This window comes from Manis javanica, chromosome 11 (assembly GCF_040802235.1).
Source record: "Manis javanica isolate MJ-LG chromosome 11, MJ_LKY, whole genome shotgun sequence".
NCBI lineage: Eukaryota > Metazoa > Chordata > Mammalia > Pholidota > Manidae > Manis > Manis javanica.
Genome location: NC_133166.1, coordinates 23,357,948 through 23,378,787, shown reverse-complemented (window position 1 = coordinate 23,378,787; position 20,840 = coordinate 23,357,948). Strand labels below are relative to the sequence as shown.

At 43.1% G+C, this 20,840-nt stretch overlaps 2 protein-coding genes across 9 annotated transcripts in view; both read right to left on the bottom strand.

Moving 5' to 3' along the window:
• Positions 1-10,268, bottom strand: part of RRM1 (ribonucleotide reductase catalytic subunit M1) — a 31,206-nt gene extending 20,938 nt beyond the window's left edge. The window contains exons 1-4 of one of the 2 annotated variants that reach the window (XM_037026182.2): positions 9,902-10,268; positions 5,590-5,678; positions 2,565-2,742; positions 1,366-1,466 (exon numbers count right to left, since the gene is read on the bottom strand). In XM_037026182.2, coding sequence (XP_036882077.1) covers positions 1,366-1,466; positions 2,565-2,742; positions 5,590-5,678; positions 9,902-9,920 — 387 coding nt within the window. In that variant the 5' untranslated portion in view covers positions 9,921-10,268. Of the gene's footprint in view, positions 1-1,365; positions 1,467-2,564; positions 2,743-5,589; positions 5,679-9,610; positions 9,872-9,901 lie in introns of those variants that run through there. The other variant, XM_037026184.2, reaches the window with a different exon arrangement.
• A 967-nt stretch (positions 10,269-11,235) lies between these two features.
• The window catches only part of STIM1 (stromal interaction molecule 1), a 203,824-nt gene continuing 194,219 nt past the window's right edge, over positions 11,236-20,840 (bottom strand). For 3 of the 7 annotated variants that reach the window (XM_073216064.1, XM_073216063.1, XM_073216062.1), the window contains exons 10-12: positions 20,592-20,827; positions 17,072-17,444; positions 11,236-13,137 (exon numbers count right to left, since the gene is read on the bottom strand). In XM_073216064.1, the coding sequence (XP_073072165.1) occupies positions 12,621-13,137; positions 17,072-17,444; positions 20,592-20,827 (1,126 nt within the window). In that variant the 3' untranslated portion in view covers positions 11,236-12,620. Of the gene's footprint in view, positions 13,138-15,311; positions 15,349-17,071; positions 17,445-19,320; positions 19,414-20,591; positions 20,828-20,840 lie in introns of all 7 variants that reach the window. The other 4 variants (XM_037026189.2, XM_037026185.2, XM_037026190.2 and 1 more) reach the window with 4 other exon arrangements.

The window sequence follows — 20,840 nt, the reverse complement described above, 5'->3', positions numbered from 1 at the left end:
CCACATACTCACAAATACATTATTTTATTTTAAAAATAAGCCCATTCTAAATCGCACATAACAATATATATAATGAACAATTACAAAAGGTAGGATTACATTAACTCTAAGGCTCTTCAAAATTCACAGTCCTTTAACAGTTTTCAACAAACTACTAGTGTGACAGTAACATTTTATAGAAGTACTCATTGTTAAATAGTGTTTTTGTTGGCTATAAAGCTATTAAGAAAGCAAAAACAATTGAGTACAAATAATAATTCTGGATAGAGAAAAATGGACCCAGTTTTTCAAAATACTAACTAACCATCTTTCTGCATAACTATCTGTGTCCAAGGACAAGAAAAATCTATTATGAAACGATTGACTTGTCTTTTAAAATTTTAAGGGCATCTTTGTTATCAAAGGCAGGAAGGGGCCCAGTATGAAAAATGGGGAACTGAAATACTTAATTATCAATACCTATTTGTTTATATACAGGTTTTTGCTGCTGTTGCTTTATTTTTGTTTCTAACCTGTTTTCAAGATTATACATCTGAACAACATACAAACAACTCAATTTTTCTCACAGTCTCTTTAATATCAGACACATTTTTAGAGAGATAACCAATCATTCTATTACTTAAGCTAAAACTAGTTTCTAATCTGTCCAGCTATCCATGGTAAATAAATCCTATGCAAAAAGCTGGCTAGACCTACACATCTTTTCCCATTTGTCTTATGAGATCTAGATAAGAAAGGGTTGGAATACAAGTGGATAATTTTAAAGTTGCTAAGCAAGACCTTTCAAAATTTTCCCTGAGCAACCTTTCTGAGTCAGTTTGGCAATGTCTACCAAAATTTTGAATGCACATATGCTTTGGCTCAGTAATTCCACTTATTAAGGATTATTATCTTACGCATCTATAAGCAAAGCACCTATATACAAGGATATTCACTGCAGCAAAAAATGGAAAACAAATATTCATTACTAGAGCAATTCTACACACATATACAATGACAGTATGTCTATAAAATGGAATGCTATACAGCTGTTAGAAAGAAAAGGGTAAATTCATAAATACTGATACAGAACTATCTCTAAGATATATTTGTAAGTGAAAAAAGTATCAACAAGAATGGTATGTACAGTACACTATCACTAAAAGGAAAAATATATATGCACACACATACATATTATAAAATAGTTCTGGAAAAATACATTTTAAAATGATTAAACTGTTTCTAGAAAGGAAAACTAGGATTCAGAGAATGTGAGAGAATTACTTTACATCCTACATTTTTGTAGTGCTTAAATTTTTTTTTAAATATGCCTGTTGCTTTAAAAAAAACTCTAAAAAATTTTCACAAGAAAAGCATCATACATACATCTTTATTGGCCAAAACAATATCCAGTGTTGACTTGGCCACCATGGGAGAGTGTTTGCTGTTATGTGGATTTATGTAGTTGTAGAGGTCTTCCATCACATCTTAAAAAAACAAAAAAAACAAAAAAACAAAAGTTAATTAAATTGTCAAAAAATCACTTAACAGCTAATTCAATCTTCAGGTAATGGTCTAAAATAGTGGTTCTGAACCTTTTCGGTTTTTTTTGGTGCCAACCCACCACAGTGCCTAGCATTAAAAGTGCTCAATAAATGTATACATGTTGAGTAAATATATAGTATATATATAATAATGTCTCATTTAAGGAAACTATCTTCCAGACTTAGAGTAAACAGGCTATTCTAGTTTGAAAAAGATCCCCAGGTGACTGATACCTAATCCCACTGAGAATTACTGTCTGAAAATAAAGAAAAGCAGAAATTATAATCTCTTCTGAATTGTTTATCCTAACAAAACAGAAACTCAACTTAAAAATCAGACTCCATCATCCCAAACATTTCTATACATTTGGTAAGCCCTCTTACTTTGCTTTTCTTCAAACCAGTATGTGGCCCCCTGCATTTATATATAAAACTTACATACAAACACACAGTGCTGGCATTCTGACTGGGACTGACTTGAATCTACAGGACAGTTTTGGGAGAAGTGATGTATTTATAATAAATCTACTTAAGAGAGAGATACAATGTTTGAACAGCACAAAACAGGTCTGAAATTGAGAGCCAGAAGATTTCTAATCTCAGTCTAAGAGCTGACTTTTTGTATTATATATCATTTTCTACATGCCAAACAAATTATTTAACCTTCCTTTATCCACATTCCCTGAACTATAAAAATTATGGAATTAAGTGTTTGCTAATGGGGACAATGGTTTAACTGTAACATTTTGTTTAACCCAGAACTTGTCAATAAACATTCATTTTTCCAACCACACTACCAACTGCCTAAAGATGAACATCAGAAAAAGAGAGAAAGAGAGAGACAAGGGTAATGGAAAAGGATCCGCTGACTCCTTCAAGTAGCAAGTCAGCAGCATGGAGAAATAGGAAGTTGCAGTCACCTCTCTGCCCTAACTTGCACATTTTGCTTTTTTAAACAAGATATAGTATCTGTTGACATTCAAGGTTTCATTCTAGTACCCTTATAAATTTTCTGAAAATACTTTTTTCCTTTAGACTCACCACTGAACACTTTCTTTGTTTCTTTGTGCAAGTTAGAGACAGCAATCCTTGCTGCCAGGATGGCATAGTCAGGGTGCTTTGTAGTCAAGGTCGCAGCTGTTTCAGCAGCCAAAGTATCTAGTTCCACAGTGGTGACCCCACTGTATAAGCCTTGAATTACTTTCATGGTGATCTGAGCCTATAAAAATAAAACCAAGAATTATTTGAGCTTTCCCCAAGAACCAACAGATTCCTTAAAAGAACAATGAAAAACAATTTATCATCAAAATAAAGCAGACAACTTCCTTTTTGCAAAATCTATCTTTCAGAATGGTGGGCTGAGGGAAACTTAGTAGTAAGAATTCATAACCCAGAGCTGCCAGAAAATGCATACTATATGTACAATGAGCAGGTTCAAAAAAACAGAACAAAACAAAAAACCCTGTTTATTACAGCACTATTTTCAATAGCCAAGATATGGAGGCAACCTAAGCATCCATCAACAGATGAACAGATTTAAAAATTGTGATATATACTCACATACACATATATACACATGATGGAATATTACTCAGCCATTAAAAAGAATGAAATCTTGCCATTCATGACAACATGGATGGACCTACAGGGTATACTAAGTGAAATAAGTCAGACAGAAAAACAAATACCATATGATTTCACTTGTATATAGAATCTAAAAAACAAAACAAACAAAAAACAACCAGAGACAGACTCATAAATACAGAGAAAAACAGGCAGTTGCCAGAGGGTAGAGGGGTGGGGGATGGGAGAAGGAGGTGAAGGAGATTAAGAGGTATAGATTTAGAGTTATAAAATAAATCACAGGAATGAAAAGCACAGCATAGGGAATATAGTCAGTAACATTGTAATAACTCTTTATGGTGACATATGGTAATTACACTTATGTCAGCATTTCATAATGTATATAATTGTCAAATCACTATAATGTACACCTGAAACTAATGTTGTATGCCACCTATCTTCAATTAAATAAATAAAGTGGAAAATAAGAAAAACAAAAAAAGATCCAAGTACAGCTTTCACAAAGATTAGCAGTTTCACAGAGAAATAGCTGAAAACAAACCAATGATTCTATAATTAATTCCCCATCTTTCATTCAAATTCTCCCTATGTGATCAGAATTTAAGATACATACTTGGCCATTTACCCTCAATTTTACCTAAAGATAAGTACAGGAAAGCAAACAAGTCAAATTTTAATCATTCCAATTAAAGAAGATGAAGGTATACCTTAGGGTTGGGCTGAGTCATCTAAATTATTAAGCACCACTCTTTCTTAAACATTTAGCAAATTACAATCTTAACTTTCATAATCTTCTTGATACTGTACATGAGGCACCTGAGGCTTGAGTTACTGAGACTTGACCAAGGTCACTGCCTAAGTCTTCTGGCTCCACATTTCATTCAACTTCACTGCATTTCACTGTTTCCACAATCATATTGTAAGTGGTTCCCTTTTTAAAACACATAATGCACAAGTTATTACCATACATATTTAAGAAAAATAAATTCCAAACTGTGTGTATGTGTGTTTACTGAATCTTAAAAAAGCTTAATCCAACAGAAAATGAATGCATTTCCCAGTTGTCCAAAGCGTGCCCCCTTCAAAAAAAAGTGTGTCTGTGTGTGTATGTGTGTGTAATTACTAGTTTACAATCTATTCTAATTATATTATACCTAACCCTAAGTTACTCCTGATCACTTTCTTCTCAGACCCAGGAGATAAGTTTTGTTCAGTAAAAGAGTAAGTAGTAAAGTTTTCTGAATAGTTTCCACATTAAGTAATCAAAATTCAGTATCAAGTAATATATGTGCTAACTGTGCCTGATATAACAGTGCAGATTTTTTCAACAAACCTTCCCCTAGAAAGCTTGAGTCTGCTACAGCACCCCTGCACTCCAAAATGTAGTACTGCACAAAGCAACAGGGCACCTAGGAGTCAAGAGACCTAGCTAGGGTCTTCTCTTTATACTCCCACTAACTTACACAAGTCACTCCCCTTCTCTCTTTGGACTTATCTATTAAACAAGGAAGATGGGATAGGATGATTTCTCATGTTCATTCCAACGCTAATATTCTACTATTCTAATTATTGTCCAAAATTACTAAATGTAAAAGATAAATTCATAATAAGCATATTTTAAGGTATATAACGTAGTTTTTTTTTACCATTCTGGGCAATTCATTATTTATCAACTGTCTAATTATGGACATGCCAGGATTGTGAATATCACAAGAATAAAATACAGCCCACTCTCAATTCTAGGGGAGGACAGAGATATATAATTAATTTCCATATTATGTGGTTAATGCTATGAGCCAGCACAAGTGCTATGACTACAGATAAAATACTTAAGGCTGGGGAAAATGGGTAAATTTGGAAAAAAGGTTCTTAGAGACTCCATTTTAAAGCCATGTGGAAGATGCATTCAAAGAAGGCAAGATTAAAGGAAGACCAGGAGGACACTTTAGAGATCAATACAGACAGCAGCCCAGATAAGAATAAAGAGGGTCTAGAGTGCAGGAGTTACAAAAAATAAAGATAAAAGCAGAGCAACTTGCTTATGAACAGTTTGTTCTCCTTAATTTAAATGCTGTCCACGAAATCCACTTTATATTACTTTAATGTATTCTTTTAAGCAAAATAGCAAAAAAGCAAATTTCAAACCAATTCCTAGTCAAATGACAATTCCAAAACAAGCTTTACTATATGCTTTCCACTTATGAATAAAACAATTTACTCAAGGAACTCTAATAGGAGATCTTAACAAAAAGTTTTCCTCTTTGCTCACTTTTATAATAGTTCTCTGAAAAGTAAGAACTCACAGGACAGAACCAAAATTCAGAAAAAAATGTTTTGAGCAATGAATTCATATTTTATGTCCAGGCTGTACTGAGAATACCAAACCAAAATATTTACCGAGTGAGTGAAATGGCCAGATAAGAGACAAGTAAAAGGAATCACATGAAGCAAGGAACCCAAGATATAAACCATATTTACTTACAGGATCAACAAAATCCATATTGAGTCCATAACAAAGCTTCTGGATTCGAGATGTAATTTTGTCAAACATAACCCGCTCTTGGCGGCCATCTGAAGAATCAAACCATATAATTCATGTCAGCACTTGTTAAAATAGCAATGTCAAAGAATCAAATGTAATCAACAAGTTAACTTTTTTAACTGACCAAAGGGAAATGCTATTTCAGATAAAAGATCAAGGCCTCAGAGTCAAGAGATTGTTTTTGTATCTTTAAAAAGTAGGGATTCTGTATTGAAAGTCTTTCCTTCCCTTACGTTATAAATCAGATGGATTCTTGCAATAACCTCCCATATGATCTGTTTCTCCCTTTGTCCCATATGGCAGCCAGAGTTACTGATTAAAACTTAGGTCAAAATCATGACATGTCCCCCTCAAGATTCCCAAGAGTGGTTTCACTGCCTCCTTGAGAAGAAAAGTCAAAATCACTACAATAGACCACAGAATCCTACACAACCTGTGTGTCCCCTCCCTCCACCCCAACTGCACCTCCTACACCCCCAACTTCCTCGCTTCCTGTACCCGGCACCCCTAGCCTCCTTGCTATCTACACCCCTTTAGGTCTTTGGTCAATGTCCCCTTTTCAACAAGGTTTTCCTTCATCATCCTGTTTTAAACTGCAATGCCCCAAACAGCCTTACTCTTCTTGCACCCTCTTCCTTGTATGCTTTATTCTCCATAGTACTTATCATCTGACGTACTGTTATTTTACTTACATATGTGTTTACTGTGTAACATCCATTCACTAGAATATAGCTCCTATGTCTTACTTACCAATATACTCCCCAGTGCCCAGACCAAGGTCCAAGGCCTAGCCCACAGCAGTACTCCAATATTTATGGAATGTTAAATGATTTTATAAATCTTTCTCCATTCTAACACCTTCATTTTAAATCTGGCTTTCTTCTAGGGTAATTGATGATTTTGAATTTACCTCACACCATGTGAAAAACTTCTTTCTATTCAAGACATCTTCCAGCTGCAACCTCTTAGTTTTAATATTTTGCGGATATAATAAGCAAATACATGTAGATCATGTCTAATTAGTGCTTTTATTATGTTGAACTTACATCATATTCCTCTTTGTCCTTCCAGAAAAAAAAGTCCTACTATTCTTGGTTTAACTTCAAATAGTAGCTCATTCAACCTTTAATTATTTGCTCCTACCAAGAATACTGGGTCTATCCAACCACTAAATAGTGTTAGCCTTAGGCAAGCTATATAACATAACCAGCCATTACAGATGTTCATCTGCAGAATGGAGATAATTATTATACCTGTTATACTTACTTCATCAGTTTACCATGACAACAAAATAAGGTAAAAAGTGCTTTTGTTTTAACTTTGGTGTAGTTACCACTATTATATCTCATTACAAATAAAGCTGCTCTTACTGGGGAAAACATTAATCACAGTATTTGATAACAATAGGCACTCAATGTTAGAGCCCACCCTGACTCATTTGGTTCATCTCCTATGTTTTATAACTAGTAACTAGGAGGTGATATGTTAAATATGTGTTTACATTTGGCCTTCTCATTCACATCTGTATTCTCAAACTTAGTCAGTGGCTGGCCCACAGGTTTCACATGTTTGAAGAAAAATGAACAATAAGATACCACTACTGATTCATGCTGGTGCATATTTGCCTGACTTTGATGGCTTTCCCCTTTTGAAGAAAACAAATTAATCACAATTCTGAGCAAATTTTCCTAAGTGTATTTTAGTATTAACCATATTAATGAAAAACATTTTGAAATACTCCTGAGTTTCCAATTTCAAGCAAGAATTCTTCACTTCTAATAAATATCCCATAATTTGATAGACCTTTAGCACTGCTTATGCTCTCTAGAATTTGTCATCTTTTTTCTCTGTAGTAGATAAATGAACTTGGCTAATTTGAGTTACATGGCACACCCAGCAAGAATCTTATTCTTAAAGCACTTGTCCTCTTTAGAAGCCTGCACATATTTTAAATGCATCACATTAAAACCAAAAGATGGGCCTACTACTTAAATTTATTCCCACTGTATCAGTTCTCACCTTGATTTCCATGCTTTCTGGTATCATCTCTTCATTCTCAAACACTCAAGAAAATGCTAATATGATTTTCGCTAAGTTTGAACCTCTATAGAGCAATGAGAAAGGTGAGGATAGAGTATGATAATGTTGAAAGATAGACAATGTGTATTTGCTAAACTATCATAAGTAGAAGCTATCTTAAGGAAATGATCATATGTAGTACTTTCTAGAAATATAAAAGTTCCTCAATTTGTATTATCTAAGAATATATCCTAGGGCAAAGAATAAAAAGTATAGATATTGTGAAAGTGACTCTTGGGTACCTCTTCCCAAATGGTGATTATTGCTCTGTAGCATATACTCTTCAATTACCTTTTTGCTATGCATTTATACCCATAAATACTTACTTACAGAAATACAGTTTTGTGAGCTTTAAATTTTTACATAAATTGTGCCTTACTATGAAAAAAAAAAAAGATACCACTACTGGTCCATCATCAACAGAGTAATTTACTTTTTTTCCACAGTGATATATTAGCACTAAGATGGCCCTTCTCTTTCTGATCACTATTGTTCACTCTTATTTTGACCACACTCACCTATGGAGTGTTTAATTCTGGAACAGAGTAACATTCATTGGCCCAAGCTGAGTCTGAGCTCTCAATGCTCTACCAAGTGGCTAACTGAGCAGACAAGTGACCACAAAGCAATATTAGCAAATGAGATTTCTGCAGCTGCTAAGTTAATCAGGAAACTGACAAAAAATAAAATAGCAATTCTCTTAACTTGCACCTTAAAAGGTTAAAAATTCAACAAAGAGGTTCCCATATTCTACATTCCCATAATTTACATTCACAAATTCTCAGTTCAGACTTATCATTTGCATCTCTCCATAACCTTTTGTAAAGGTTATGGATGCTTGCTCTTGTTCACAGGAATGGGCCAATAAAAGTGCACTATATATTTTGGTCTTTGGTCTCATCAGTTAAAATAGGGGACTAAGGGGATTCAGAGAATGATGCTCCCAAGATACTAAAAACAGGAAGAAGGGCCACCACTGTCCATCTCTCCGTCTCTTAGCTGCTTAAACCACCTGGACACAACCAAATCAACTACCTGCCCACCCACAGCACTCATCATATCCTATATTTTAAAATAATTATTCTCTTTCATTCTTTACGTATCCATCCAGGGCAAATCCTGTGCTAAGTGTGGGCATAAAAACCCCACTTTATACAGACACTCACAGTCTAGTGGACATAACATCCAGTCAGCCAACCAGTGTTTAATACGTGCCTACACTTTTGAAATAATGTGACTGCTTTAACAAAGGCATATAGATTCAGCTCAAAACTTTTCCGCACCTGTGTCACATAGTTCTCTGTTATAAGTATGTTTTGCTCTTGTTTTTCCAACCTGATTACACCTTTTCCCAAGGCAGGAACTTGTCTCCTCTTGTAATTTCACATAGCTAAACGAAAAGCTGGCACAAAGGAGGTACTCTAACAGCGTGTCTAATGGGAAATGACTGTTGAGGAAGAACCCAAGTTCCTAGTTCTTCCTGGTCCCCATCCTGTTCATAAGATGTCTTGGTCACCCTACTCTGATCCTGTATCTCTCCGGGGTTGGGGGGCCGGGACAAGCTGGTCCTTGTCCAGAAGTCCTGAGACTACTGCTGAGACATCTCTCACAAAGGGCGAATTCCAGAGACACGTCTGCGTCTGACATCTGTTCTTTTTCACCCTGCACCCTGCAAAAGAGATCAGGCCACTGAAAGGTGTCCTTGTAGAGAAGAGCCCTTCTTTCCGGGCTCCTCCCGGGGCCTAAGACAGGCCTTTCGAATAAAACTGTTAGCTACGGTTTGGAACCGTGGCCTCACCATCAACTACTGGGCGACTGCGTCAGGCCCCGACCCTCTCCGCGCTTGTTTCTTCGCCTGTGAAGCGGACCTAGTAAACCTTACCTCAGGGGCTCGGGGTGAGGACTGAAGTACTGCCTGGAAGTGCTCGGCGCACTCACTAACCACTCGATAAGGGCAGGCGTTAGTCTTAGGAAACGCCGCAGAATGGCAAAGCGGAGGCGGTGCAGCCTGAAGCCAGATGGGGTGGAGGGCAGGCTGACAGGGCGGGAAGCCACGGCGCGCAGGGCGGGAAGCGGTGGAGGCGGGCGGCGCGGCTTACCTCCCGGGGGCCGCAGCCCGCGACTGCTCTTACCGGCCGCCCGCCAGCCCGCCGCCCCCTCCCCGGACGCTCACCTCGCTTTATCACGTGCATCGCGGCTAATGGCTGAGGCGCTGAGGGACTGCAGATGGGCTGCAGGCTCTGAGGCGCCGCCGGGAGCGAGAAGGTGGCAAGGGCGAAGGGCCGAGCTCCAGGGGGTCTCCGGCGCTAGGACTGGAGTTTGGGCTAGAGAGCACTTCCCTCCAGAGCAGAGGCGCGACAATCCGAAACCTCCCGCTCCCGCCACCAGCGACGCAAGAAAAGCGCGACTGAGGTGGGCTGACGTTACTCGACGCCGCAAGCGCCCCAGCCGGTGGGCAGGACTAGCAAAGCTGAAAGTCGGCCTCGCCCAGTAGCGGCCATGCTGCGTATGGGCAGAGCCCAGGAGGTTGCGTCTCACAGCCAAATGGGACGGGAACGCGGCTCTTCCCCGCCATGTTGGGTGTGGGCAAAGCCGAACCTGGGCCTTCGGAGCCGGACGTAGTTAGTACGCAGAATCCTCCAGGCCTGGCCCGCCCCCTTGCTGCGCGCCCCTGCGACGCATAGACGGCTAAAGGATTTTTGAAAGAACGAAAACCCAAGTACTTATAACACTTTCTCTTGTCTCAACAACTGTTGCAGTATGATAACCCAAGACTGCCGTCCGATATGGGCCTAGCCTGGGGCCTGTAGCCGGAAGCAACCGGGAGCGCCAGGGCTCTTAGGTCGCCGGAAATCCGGCTCTCAATCGTTGTGGAAGAGAGCCTTACTAGGGAAAGGGCATTTGGATTTTATCCTGACCAAGTGGGAGCCCTGGGGGAGTTCTGAATAGGACAAGGCCACGGACCCATCTGCTTTCCGAATTCTGCAGTGGATGATGGCTGCAGTAAAACGGACCGAGCTTGGTGGCAGTGGATACCAGACAATGTGGGGAGTAAGAATAGGTGAGAGATGTAATATACAAAGCTGATGTATAAGCTTCTGATTTGGGCTACACAAACTGAGGATGAAATCTCATGTGGCGTCCTCTCCACCTTTCATTGGTACCTCTGTGCTCTACAGATGTATCCGCAGCTCCTTGTGAGGTAATTGCAAAAGTCACAGGTGACAGGTGAAGCCATAGGATAGATAGGATCAGGATGGCCTAGAGATAGGATTGTCAGATTTAGCAAACAAAAATAGTGCATCCCAAATATTGCGTGAGATGTAATTATACTAAAGTTATTGTTTATTTAAAATTCAACTGTGCTATCTGTATTTTACCTGAAAACCCTACTCAGAGAGCGTTATGGTACATGTATGTTTCATTTTACCTTGGCAGAGGAGAAATAGTCTCTTCTTTATCCTGTCTGCTATGCCACAGAGAAGACAATGAGAGTCAAAGCCAGCAGAGGTTAAAATCTCCTACATGCTTTATTGGACTTTCAAAGAATCTTATGAAATAACACAGAAAAAACCCATGTGAGGGTGCCCAGGGGGTAAAGGGCAGTCTGCAGCCTAGCACCCTCCTAAGACAAGCCCCAGGTGCCCGGACCCCAGGCCCAATATAGGATCCCAGAGTAAAGGCACGGCAGCAAGTGGGGCAGAGGGAAAATACCTTTACAGCCATAGCAAAAACAGGTAAGGGAGAGAACCACCTAGAGGATGGGAAGGGTGGGGAGAAGTGGTCATACAGCCACTTTCACCTACACTATCTTCCTTAGCCACCCCCTTTCCTAAACTGGCTGTGTCCTTTCTGAGCCTCTGGCCCAGGGTATGCAATAACATGAAAATGGAGTCTGACATGGGGAAGTATATGGTGCAGGCACTTGGGAAATTCAGATTTCTTTTTCAATTTTAAACTGTCTTTTGGTTCAAATGTGACAGTATCCTGCCCAACAGCTCCAGGGCCCCATTAGAGCCCTGTATCATTGCTGAGGCTCCCATGGCCAGGGGAGCTGATTGTCCTGAGTTCCAGGAGTATTGATGCTTGGGGAACATATGGGCAGCACCTCTCACAGACAAACCCTCCTGTAGTGTGGGAGAGCAGGGAGAAGAGAAATGCAGGTGTGAGAGAAAAGGTTACTGCCATGTAGCCTATGACTCTGGCATCTACTCATCCTCCATCTAAGAGAATTCTCTCCTGATCCATCTCCTAGCCTGGCCACTCTTCAGAACTCTCTAGTGGCTTGTTCTCTGGGAAATGGTTTCGCTCCCAAATGGAACTGTGGAGGCCTGAGTGAGCTGCACGCCATGGCTCCCTCTGGCTGGTCATGCTCCCAAAGAACAAACCTCAAACATCAGGCCCCACACTCCAGTCTGGGGCAAACAAAACCATCATAGGTGGAGTGGAACAGACCTGAGGCAAACAGGTGTCAGAAGTTACTCCTCATATCCTCCCCACTAGCTGCTAGGGGAAGTTGGGGAGTGGTGGGAAGGAGGAGCCTGAAAGCAGGAGACAGAAACAAGAAACCAAATCTCAAAACTGGGACAGCAGACACAGAAGCTGGACCCCAGATGTGGATCTAGGAGCAGAGGGGACAGCAACTAAGACATGCACTGAAGTGGAGAGGGAGTGACAGCAGCACCCCATGGTTGGGAGGGAGGCAGGGCAGGCAGGCCGTGATGGTTAGTTAATAAATAATTTTGAAGGACCCATGAATGAGGGGGGCAGGTATATACAGTGCCCAGACCCTTGGACCAGCCCCTCCTATGCCCCACTCTTGGGAAGGAGGGAAAGGGGGGCAGAAGACCAGAGAAGGACAAGCTGTTCCACCACTGCCACCCTCATCCTGCCTACTTTTTAAGAGGCTTCTTAAAGATTTTGAGGGGAAACTTCTTCCGGCCTGGGCTGGTGTCTGTTTCCTCACCAGTGGAGCCATTTTCCTCCTCAGCCATGGCCTTCTTGCCAGCCAGGTGGGGAATGCGTGTATTTCGGCTAGCCTGTAGGGCTCGGCTGTCCCCAGCTGGAGATGGCGTGTCTGGGTCTGGGGAACTGGAGCTGTGAGAACGCGAAGAATCCAAAGGTGGAGAACCACCAGGTGGGGCTGAGGGGCTCAGCTCCATCAGGCTGTGGGCCTTGTCCAGCCCGTGGTTCAGGGCCAGTAGTGCCTTCTTGGCCAGGGCAGGGCTATCAGGCAGTTTCTCCACCAAAGATCCGGGGTGGACCCCCTCAATCAGCCGGTGGCTGCCGTTGGAAGTCATGGCATTGAGAGCTTCATCTGCAGCACGGACCATCTGAGGAGGCTTGGGGGCCATACGCTGCCGGTCACTCATGTGGAGGGAGGACTCCGAATCGGAAAGGGTCAAATCCCTGCAAGACAGGGTAGAGAGAAAGAAAGGGACACATACAGAAAAGGGGGACAGAGGGAAAGTGGAAGAAGAGAGAGGAAAACATGAGAAGACATAGAGCAGGATAATGGAGACAGAGAAGGGGTCAGGAGAGAGAAAGGGATAAACACACAGACAGGAAAGACAGAAGAATGAGGAACCAGGAAGTTGAGTAGGTCACACGTAGAGAAGATGGGAATAGGGAATGGGAACAGATTGGAGAAGAGAATAAAATTGAGGAAGAAAAGCAAAAGGAGAAGCAGGCAGAAATAAGAAGGACCAAGAGGAATAAAAAAAGAAAAGGAAAAGTGATGGGGAGAGAAGAGACAGACAAAAAGAAGCAAAAACAAATGTCATTATACCATCATCTGTCTGGCAAAGGGCTTTCTAATGCCTGGGCCTGCTGAACAGCCAGGCCCTAAATTAGTGCAGCCATAGGCTTAAATCCCACAGGCATCTTCCTCAATAAAACCTCTGCCTTCCCATAGCTGGCAAGATTTCTTTGGACTCAACCCTAGGCTAACGTAAGCCACATATTACTCTGAGTCATCGTTTTCCATGCCTTCCCCACTTACTCCTGTTACACCCTGGGACACATCCAGTCTGAGCCAGGCCCCAAGGAACAGGGCACATGCAGTAAGTGGGCCTGACCCAGGCTGGGCAGGAGAAGGTTAGAACAGCCTTGCAAACAATCCCTCTCCCACCCCAAAAGGCCAGGATGCTGCCTCTGCCAGCCCTCTCACAGGATTCAAAGCAGGTCATACAGAAGTGTTTCTGAGTTCAAACCAAAGTTCACTGGCAACAAAAGTTGGGGTATTTTTCAGAGCTCTGCTGAGAGGGAGAATATAGGGAGGTGTAGAAAGACGGGACATTGGCCTTTAAGGAGCAATGGTTCACAAGAGCTGCACCCTAGAAGTTCCAAGGTCTGATTCAATTTCCATCTCTGCCTGAGGCTTGCTGTGTGACCTTGGACAAGTCATCTAACCTTGCTGGTCCTCAACTTGGCCAAATGAAGATAACACCAATTCAATAATCTTACAAACTCTTTGGAAGATCAAATATGTTGGGAAAGCACTTGGAAATGTAGAAAGTATTGAGGGAATGAAGATGATGAGGCCAGTCAAGGTGGAAGACCTATACATGGGACAGTCTCAAGAGGCTTCTTTGCAAGGCTGAGTTATGGGGATGTGGCACTGCACACTGGACATGCACACAAAAGGCTAATTCAGAAATTTGAGACCCTTTAAGGGCTGGCTATTCCTAAGAAGGCCATGAACCAATTCTGGATGCCACGCCTCCTACCTCTACAGACATATGGTAAAAATGGGGGTTCCCTGCCAATCCCTTAACCCTCCTACTTTCCCAGAGGCCTGAGAACCTGTGGTAGAGGCAGAGGAGAGGCCTAAGGGGAAGGCTTAACCATCCAAGTCAGGAAGCCAAAGGGAAATAGGAGTAGGAGGGGAGAGCACCACAGGACCTGGAAAGGAGGCTGTGGGTCAAAAATCAGGGAAGGCCCTAGGCACCTAAAACAGGCAAGAGCACAAGGTTGGCTCATAGTTATTACAGGTTTAACTGTCAGTAGGAAACAATTAACTAAGCAGCCACACCATGGGCTCATGCCTTCCCAAAGACAGGGGACAACAGAACAATTCTATTATATCCTCCAATTCCCATCTACAAACTCTAGTGTTTACCAATATTTGGTATTATATTTGGTTTCACATATCTGACACTGTCTATGCTTCTCTGAGCCCAAAGATGATCCTCTCCATATCCTGCCTTTTCCACACACACAGAGCAAGGTGTCGAGGAAACTCTGGTGAGCACCCTCATGGGGAAAAGGGGACCTCTAGACTGAGGAGGTGAAGATCCTAGGAGTCTACCTTTCTTATGCCTAGGAAGATAGGTGAGACTCACTCCTCCTTGCCCACAGCTGCATTTTGGTCATGATTCCCATCCCTTTTTGCCCTTTCATCAACTAAAAGTTGAAATTCCAAAGCAAGAGAAGAACTTGGAAGGAAGCCTGTGCAGATGTAGAGGGGAAAAGGCCCAAACAGGCAAGTTCACCTTCCCTCCTTGAATCTTTGGGACAATTCAGGCCAGGGTGTCCCTCCCCAAAAGCTGGGCTACCTTGGGCTCCCATCCCAAGCTACTAACCTTACTAGAGAGCCTGTTTGCCTTTAGAGATGATCCTCTGGTGCATGGTACAAAAGAAAATTAAGTAGTGAACAGGCCAGGTGGATACAAGTACCTCCCCACCCTCCATTCCCCCCTACTACCCTCAGCTTGGGCCTTGGAGCCTGTGACTCACAGCATCTCCTAGTGCCCCCAACCCAATTCAGACCTCTCCATCTAACTGGGAGTGGCAGCCTCCCTGCCTAGGCTTTTGGATGAAAATGAGGATGAGAATGAAGATGAGTAGCTCTGTTGAGTGATAATGCTTGAGAAAGGTAGTCCTTTTGTGAAAGGGACAGCCCCCAAAGATAACTATCCAGAGGTTCTAGGGGAAGAGTTAGAGAGATTGGTATCCAGAGTGAGGCAGCAATGGGGTAAACAGGCTGCAGCCCAGAAACTAGGACTGGGCCACACAGCTTCAGAGATGAGGGGTGTCCCAGAGGAGAGGCACTTTCTGAGGGTCCACTAAGCTTGTTCCAGATAAGATCAAGGCTACTATCTCTGACCCTAGCTTGTAAACTTGAGATATTTAGCAGGGAAAGTCCCTGCAGCTGCCAAACAAGGCTATGAGAGAAAGCCTTTCACCAATTCTTATACAGTTCACTGTTTTGAGACCGTGTAGAAGGACAAAAATATCCAACACAATGTCCTGGTGTGGAAAGCCAAGTTCTAGTCTGTGTTAATTTCAGAACCTTAAACACTCTAAAGTGTTCTAATGCCTGCCCCACCTATAAACTTTTCTTGTCCTAAACCCCTAAACCTGTTTTCCCTCTGCTGTTCCCTAATTCCATGAAAGGTACTTTACCCATTTGGTCATGCATGCTAGAAAGCTGGGTGTCAGCCTAGACTCCTCCCTCCCTTTCACTCCTCAAAGCCAGTTACCAAATTAATCCTCTCCTTTCAATTCCAAGACCTTACTACCTGCCCTACTGGTCCACTGCAATGACTTCCAAATTCCAGTAGTCACCCCCTTTTTTCCTTTATACAGGACACTAAAATGTTACTTCTAAAATGCAAATCTGACCAGTTCTTAGGAGAAACCCCTCCATCTCCTAAGGGTAATGGCCTAATGCCTAGCCTTTCAGAGCCCTTCATCATTCTAGCTTCATCTGCTACCCCTTCCCACCAACACATCTCCTTAAACCTCCATGCCTCTGCACATAATGTTTCCTCTGCCAAGAATACATTTTGTGCTTTTCCTGCACACAGGTTGTTGGCACAAATGTCATCTCCTTTGTGAAGCATTCCATCCAGGCACACACTGTTAGTCACTCCCTCCTCAACAGCCCCATAGCACTTATCAAATTGTCCCATAATTATTTATGTACTCCCCAAGACCAGACTAATTATTGATGGCTGGGATTGCATCTTATCATCTATGAATCTCCATGCTCAGCAGGGCCTGGTATAGAGTAGGTATCAGTAAACCTTTGTTGAAGGAATAAAGGCCATGAGACCCCACTGAGATAACAATATGAAAGCATACAGTTTAGGCAAAAGTGCTACAGGGCCGTGAGGAAGGGGGTTGTGACTCACTTTTAGCATCAGCAAACCCCAACAGAAGAAAGAAGAAAGGTGTGGGTAACTAGGCTGACTTTAAGGAGTCTCAGGGCTGGGAAAGAGCACGACAAGGAGAAGTGCCCCCTGCACACACCCCCACAGCTGGCCAAGCAGCAGCCAGCAGACAGAGGCCCAGGCAAAGGTAGCAGAGAGGGACGAAAGGGAAGAAAGAGAGCTGATACCCCAAGCTCTCTGAATGCCCGGGCATCACAGCGGTGCTGTCAGAAGGGGGAGGGTCAGGGTAGGGCTCCATCTGGAGGAAATAGGAAGTGCTGTGGTGGAAATTAACAGGGTGGACATGAACGGTGGTGATGGAGGTGGTGGTGGTGGTGGTGGCTGTAGTAGAGGAGCAGGAAGAAGAAGCAGAGGCAGATGGAGAGCTGGTTCCGTGGCCTTCAGAACTGAAAGACTGTCCAGATGAAAGGCTGCGCATTCGCCGCAGAGATACCCGGCTTGTCAAGAAGTGGCCAGCCTCGCCCTCTACCAACCTCTGAGATCCCAGGCCATGCTGTGGCTCCGTCAGGCGCTGCCGGACACTGCTCTGCAGGCTGGGGGCTGCAAGGAGAATGAACAAAGTGTGAGGAAGGGCCAACCTATTTTTGGGCTGGCAGGAAAGCAGGTTTCCCATGGAGAAATGCTTGCTGGAGACCACTCTGAGCCTTTGGTGCCCAATCTGGAGAATGGGCACCTCCTCCCAAAATCCTCCCACCAGCAGTCCTAAAAGGAAGGGGAAACTGAGATGAGGTGCCCAGGTCAGTTCTAGTGGCAATTCCAGTGGAAGGAGACATAGGGCCAACGTGAGTACAGAGGGAGACAGCAAGGCAGTTAGTGGGAGGACACAGGCATGACAGGGCAGGACTGGGGGTTGGGGCAGGGTCCGGGAAAGCACTAAGAACCAGCCTTTTAAGAAAGCCAAACTCAGGAAGTAATTCACAGTTTAGATAAGGATTCATGTACAAGCATGGTTACAATATCATTATTATTCATAATTGTGTGAAAGTAAACATAAAGGTGGAACAATGGGAAATGATAATACAGCCAGTTGCCAGAAGACTCTACAGTTTTTTTTAAATGCTGCTTATGAAAAAGTTTTAAAAACATAAAAAAATGCCTATTAAAATGCTCAAGAAAAAAACAAAAGGATACAAACTTATATGTAAAAGAAATACCTTGAGCTATGGAATTCAAAAGACTAGAGTTTGAAAGCAGGCCTTTCCACCTCTAGCTGCGACCTTGAGCAACTTACTTCCCTATTTTAATTCCTAACTTATAAAACCCTGCAGGGTTTTCATAAGGCTTCAAGATAATGTATTTAAAGTATCTGACACAGTTCATGGTGCTCAGTATATGACAGTGGTTATCATAATCTTGACAACATAAAAAAATGATAAAAATTTCACAGACTAAAGACTAAAAGAGAGGTGCTCAAATATGGTGAAACTATGAATGTCTTTTTTATGCTCATATTTACTCTTCTTACTTTCCAAATGTCCTCTAATAAGCATGGAAACAACAAAGAACCAGCTCCTGGAATAATGCTGCAAATCAGGCTCTTGGAAGATGATGGCTGCCATGCCCAGTGAAGGGGTACATGGGCACCAGGTAACCTAGTAATGTGCTAAAGCATCCCCCTTGGGCTCACTCCCAACTCCACAGAATTCACACCTTTTTTTTTTCCTCCTGCCTGCCTTCTTCCCAAAGACAGGGGTGAAGGCCAGGTTAAAAGAGTGACAGAATTACAATTAGCATGTATAGTGGAGGGGGGCGCTGTGCAACACAGAGAAGACAGGTGGTGATTATACAGCACCTTGCTATGCTGATGGACAGTGACTGTATTGGGGGGGGGCGGGAACTTGGTGAGGGGGGGAGCCTGGTAAACACAGTGTTCTTCATGTAATTGTAGATTAATGATACCAAAATAAAATAAAATAAAAAGAGTGACAGAAGAGATCCAAGGGCCACCAGGGAGAGAGCACCGTTCCATGGTGATGGAGAGCCTGGGACGCAGGGCTTCTATGGCTCATGGCTTGAAGGTGAGGCTGAAGAAGCATGGAATAGGAAGGGGGGAAGGGAGAGAAGAGAAAGATGGAGAGGAAAAGGGAGAAATATGAAAAAGAGAAAAGGGTGAGGATCTTTCCTTCCCTCTTTCCACCCCAGACCAGCTGGAGGAAGGACCACCAGGACCTCTGTCTAGCTTGGCTGAAAAAAGAAGCCTAAGCCCTCTATCACCCCAGGTGTTCTCTCCAGCCCTCCGCTGAGCAGGCTGATTCTTCTTGCTCCCGAACCTCTCCCAGTGTTAGCAGGGACAGTGCTGATGAATAGAGGGAGCAGGCAGGGGAGTGAGGCAAGCAGGAGTAGGGCCCGCAGGGAAGGAGTGTTGGTTTAGTCCCAAAAGTTGGAAAAACAAAAGCCCCAAAGGGGCTCCTCAAACCCGGGTATTTCCAGAGGGACTGATCATCCGAGCCGGCGGATGTCGAGCAGAGAGAACGGTCACTGAACCTACGCCCCATCAACCAGGCAGCATCTACGGTCCAACAGCCAGGCCAAAAGGAGAAGAGAATCTGATTTACAGAGGGCTTCAGCCTGCCCATCAGTGGGATGAGGGAAAGGGCCAGGGGGCAAGGGGCGGGTAGCTCAGAGCTAATGAAGGTCCCTCCCAACATGGAGAACACAGGAGCCTTTAGATCAGTATGTCAGGATCAAGCTCTGCTTGCCATGATCCTACCCTTCTTGGGCCTTTAACTAAAGCCCTGACAGGGTATCAGACTAGGGAGTCTAAGAAGCTTGGCCAGAGGCAAAGTATCATTGAAGAGATTTACCAATAAAGCCTGTGTGGAGCTGGAATCCAGCCTAATTAAAGAATCTGAAAGTGAGTCCTTAACCTGGCCCCAGCTTTCTGCCATCCCTTCTGCACTTGTGGAACAGAGGGCCAGGACAACAGCTTATCCATAAAGGTCTATTCTACCTACCTAGACTAGCCTCTCATTCAGAGAAAAATTCAGTGGAGCCAGTCAGGGCTTAGTCCCTTCATTCATTGAATTCCCACTGTTTCTCTTTGACTCTGCTCTACTCAGCTCGCATCACTCTCATGAGAAGAGAGGGAGGGAAGACCCAGGATGAGGGATGGTAGAGGCCCCAGAGCTCAGGTGCAGAGCCAGACATGCTTGTGCAGGAGGTGATTCCTCCTGCACAAGAATGTCTTTATGGTTTGGAGGACTTAGGGCTATATCATTTGAAGGGACTACTGTTGTCATGGAGCCACACATAAAAAGGCAGAGAGAAATATCATTCCATTCATCTACTTTAACAAATAAGAATAAGGCATATCAAATGAAAAAACAAATAAAAGCAATAAATAATCAAAATGAATGCCATTTTTATATTATGAACCACTAAAGGATATTATTTTTATAAAGGTAGATGGGGGGTGAGGAAGAATAAAGGGATTAAAACACAGAGTGAAGGGAGACACACTTAACACAATAGACCCAGAGAGGCAGACAGAGCTTATAGCAAGGAAAAATCACCAGGAGGACAGCTATAAAGGAATATCCTGAGGCAAACTGTACTTTATTAGCCAAGGCCCTGGGCTGAACTATACTCCTTGGTATCTGCCCGATACGCTGTTCTGCACAGCATGGCCGATGGCTCAACCTGGCATCAAAAGCTCCTTCTCTCATCCCAACCCAAGAGGTCACCTACACTGCATGGACAAGGGTGACACAATCTCCTCATCCAAGTCATCCACGTCGTCAGTCATGATGAAGTGGGCAGGGTTGGGGCGCGTAGTGCCCATCCAGCTGGGGTCTATGTTGAGGGCAGCCACCAGGGAGTGGATGCCAGGGTTATTGACAATCTGGAAGCCACAGAGGATCTCAATTTGTTGCCAGCGGTGCAGGCGTTCCCTCAGTGCTGCTGTCACCTCACTCAGAGCTTGCCTGAAGACAGATG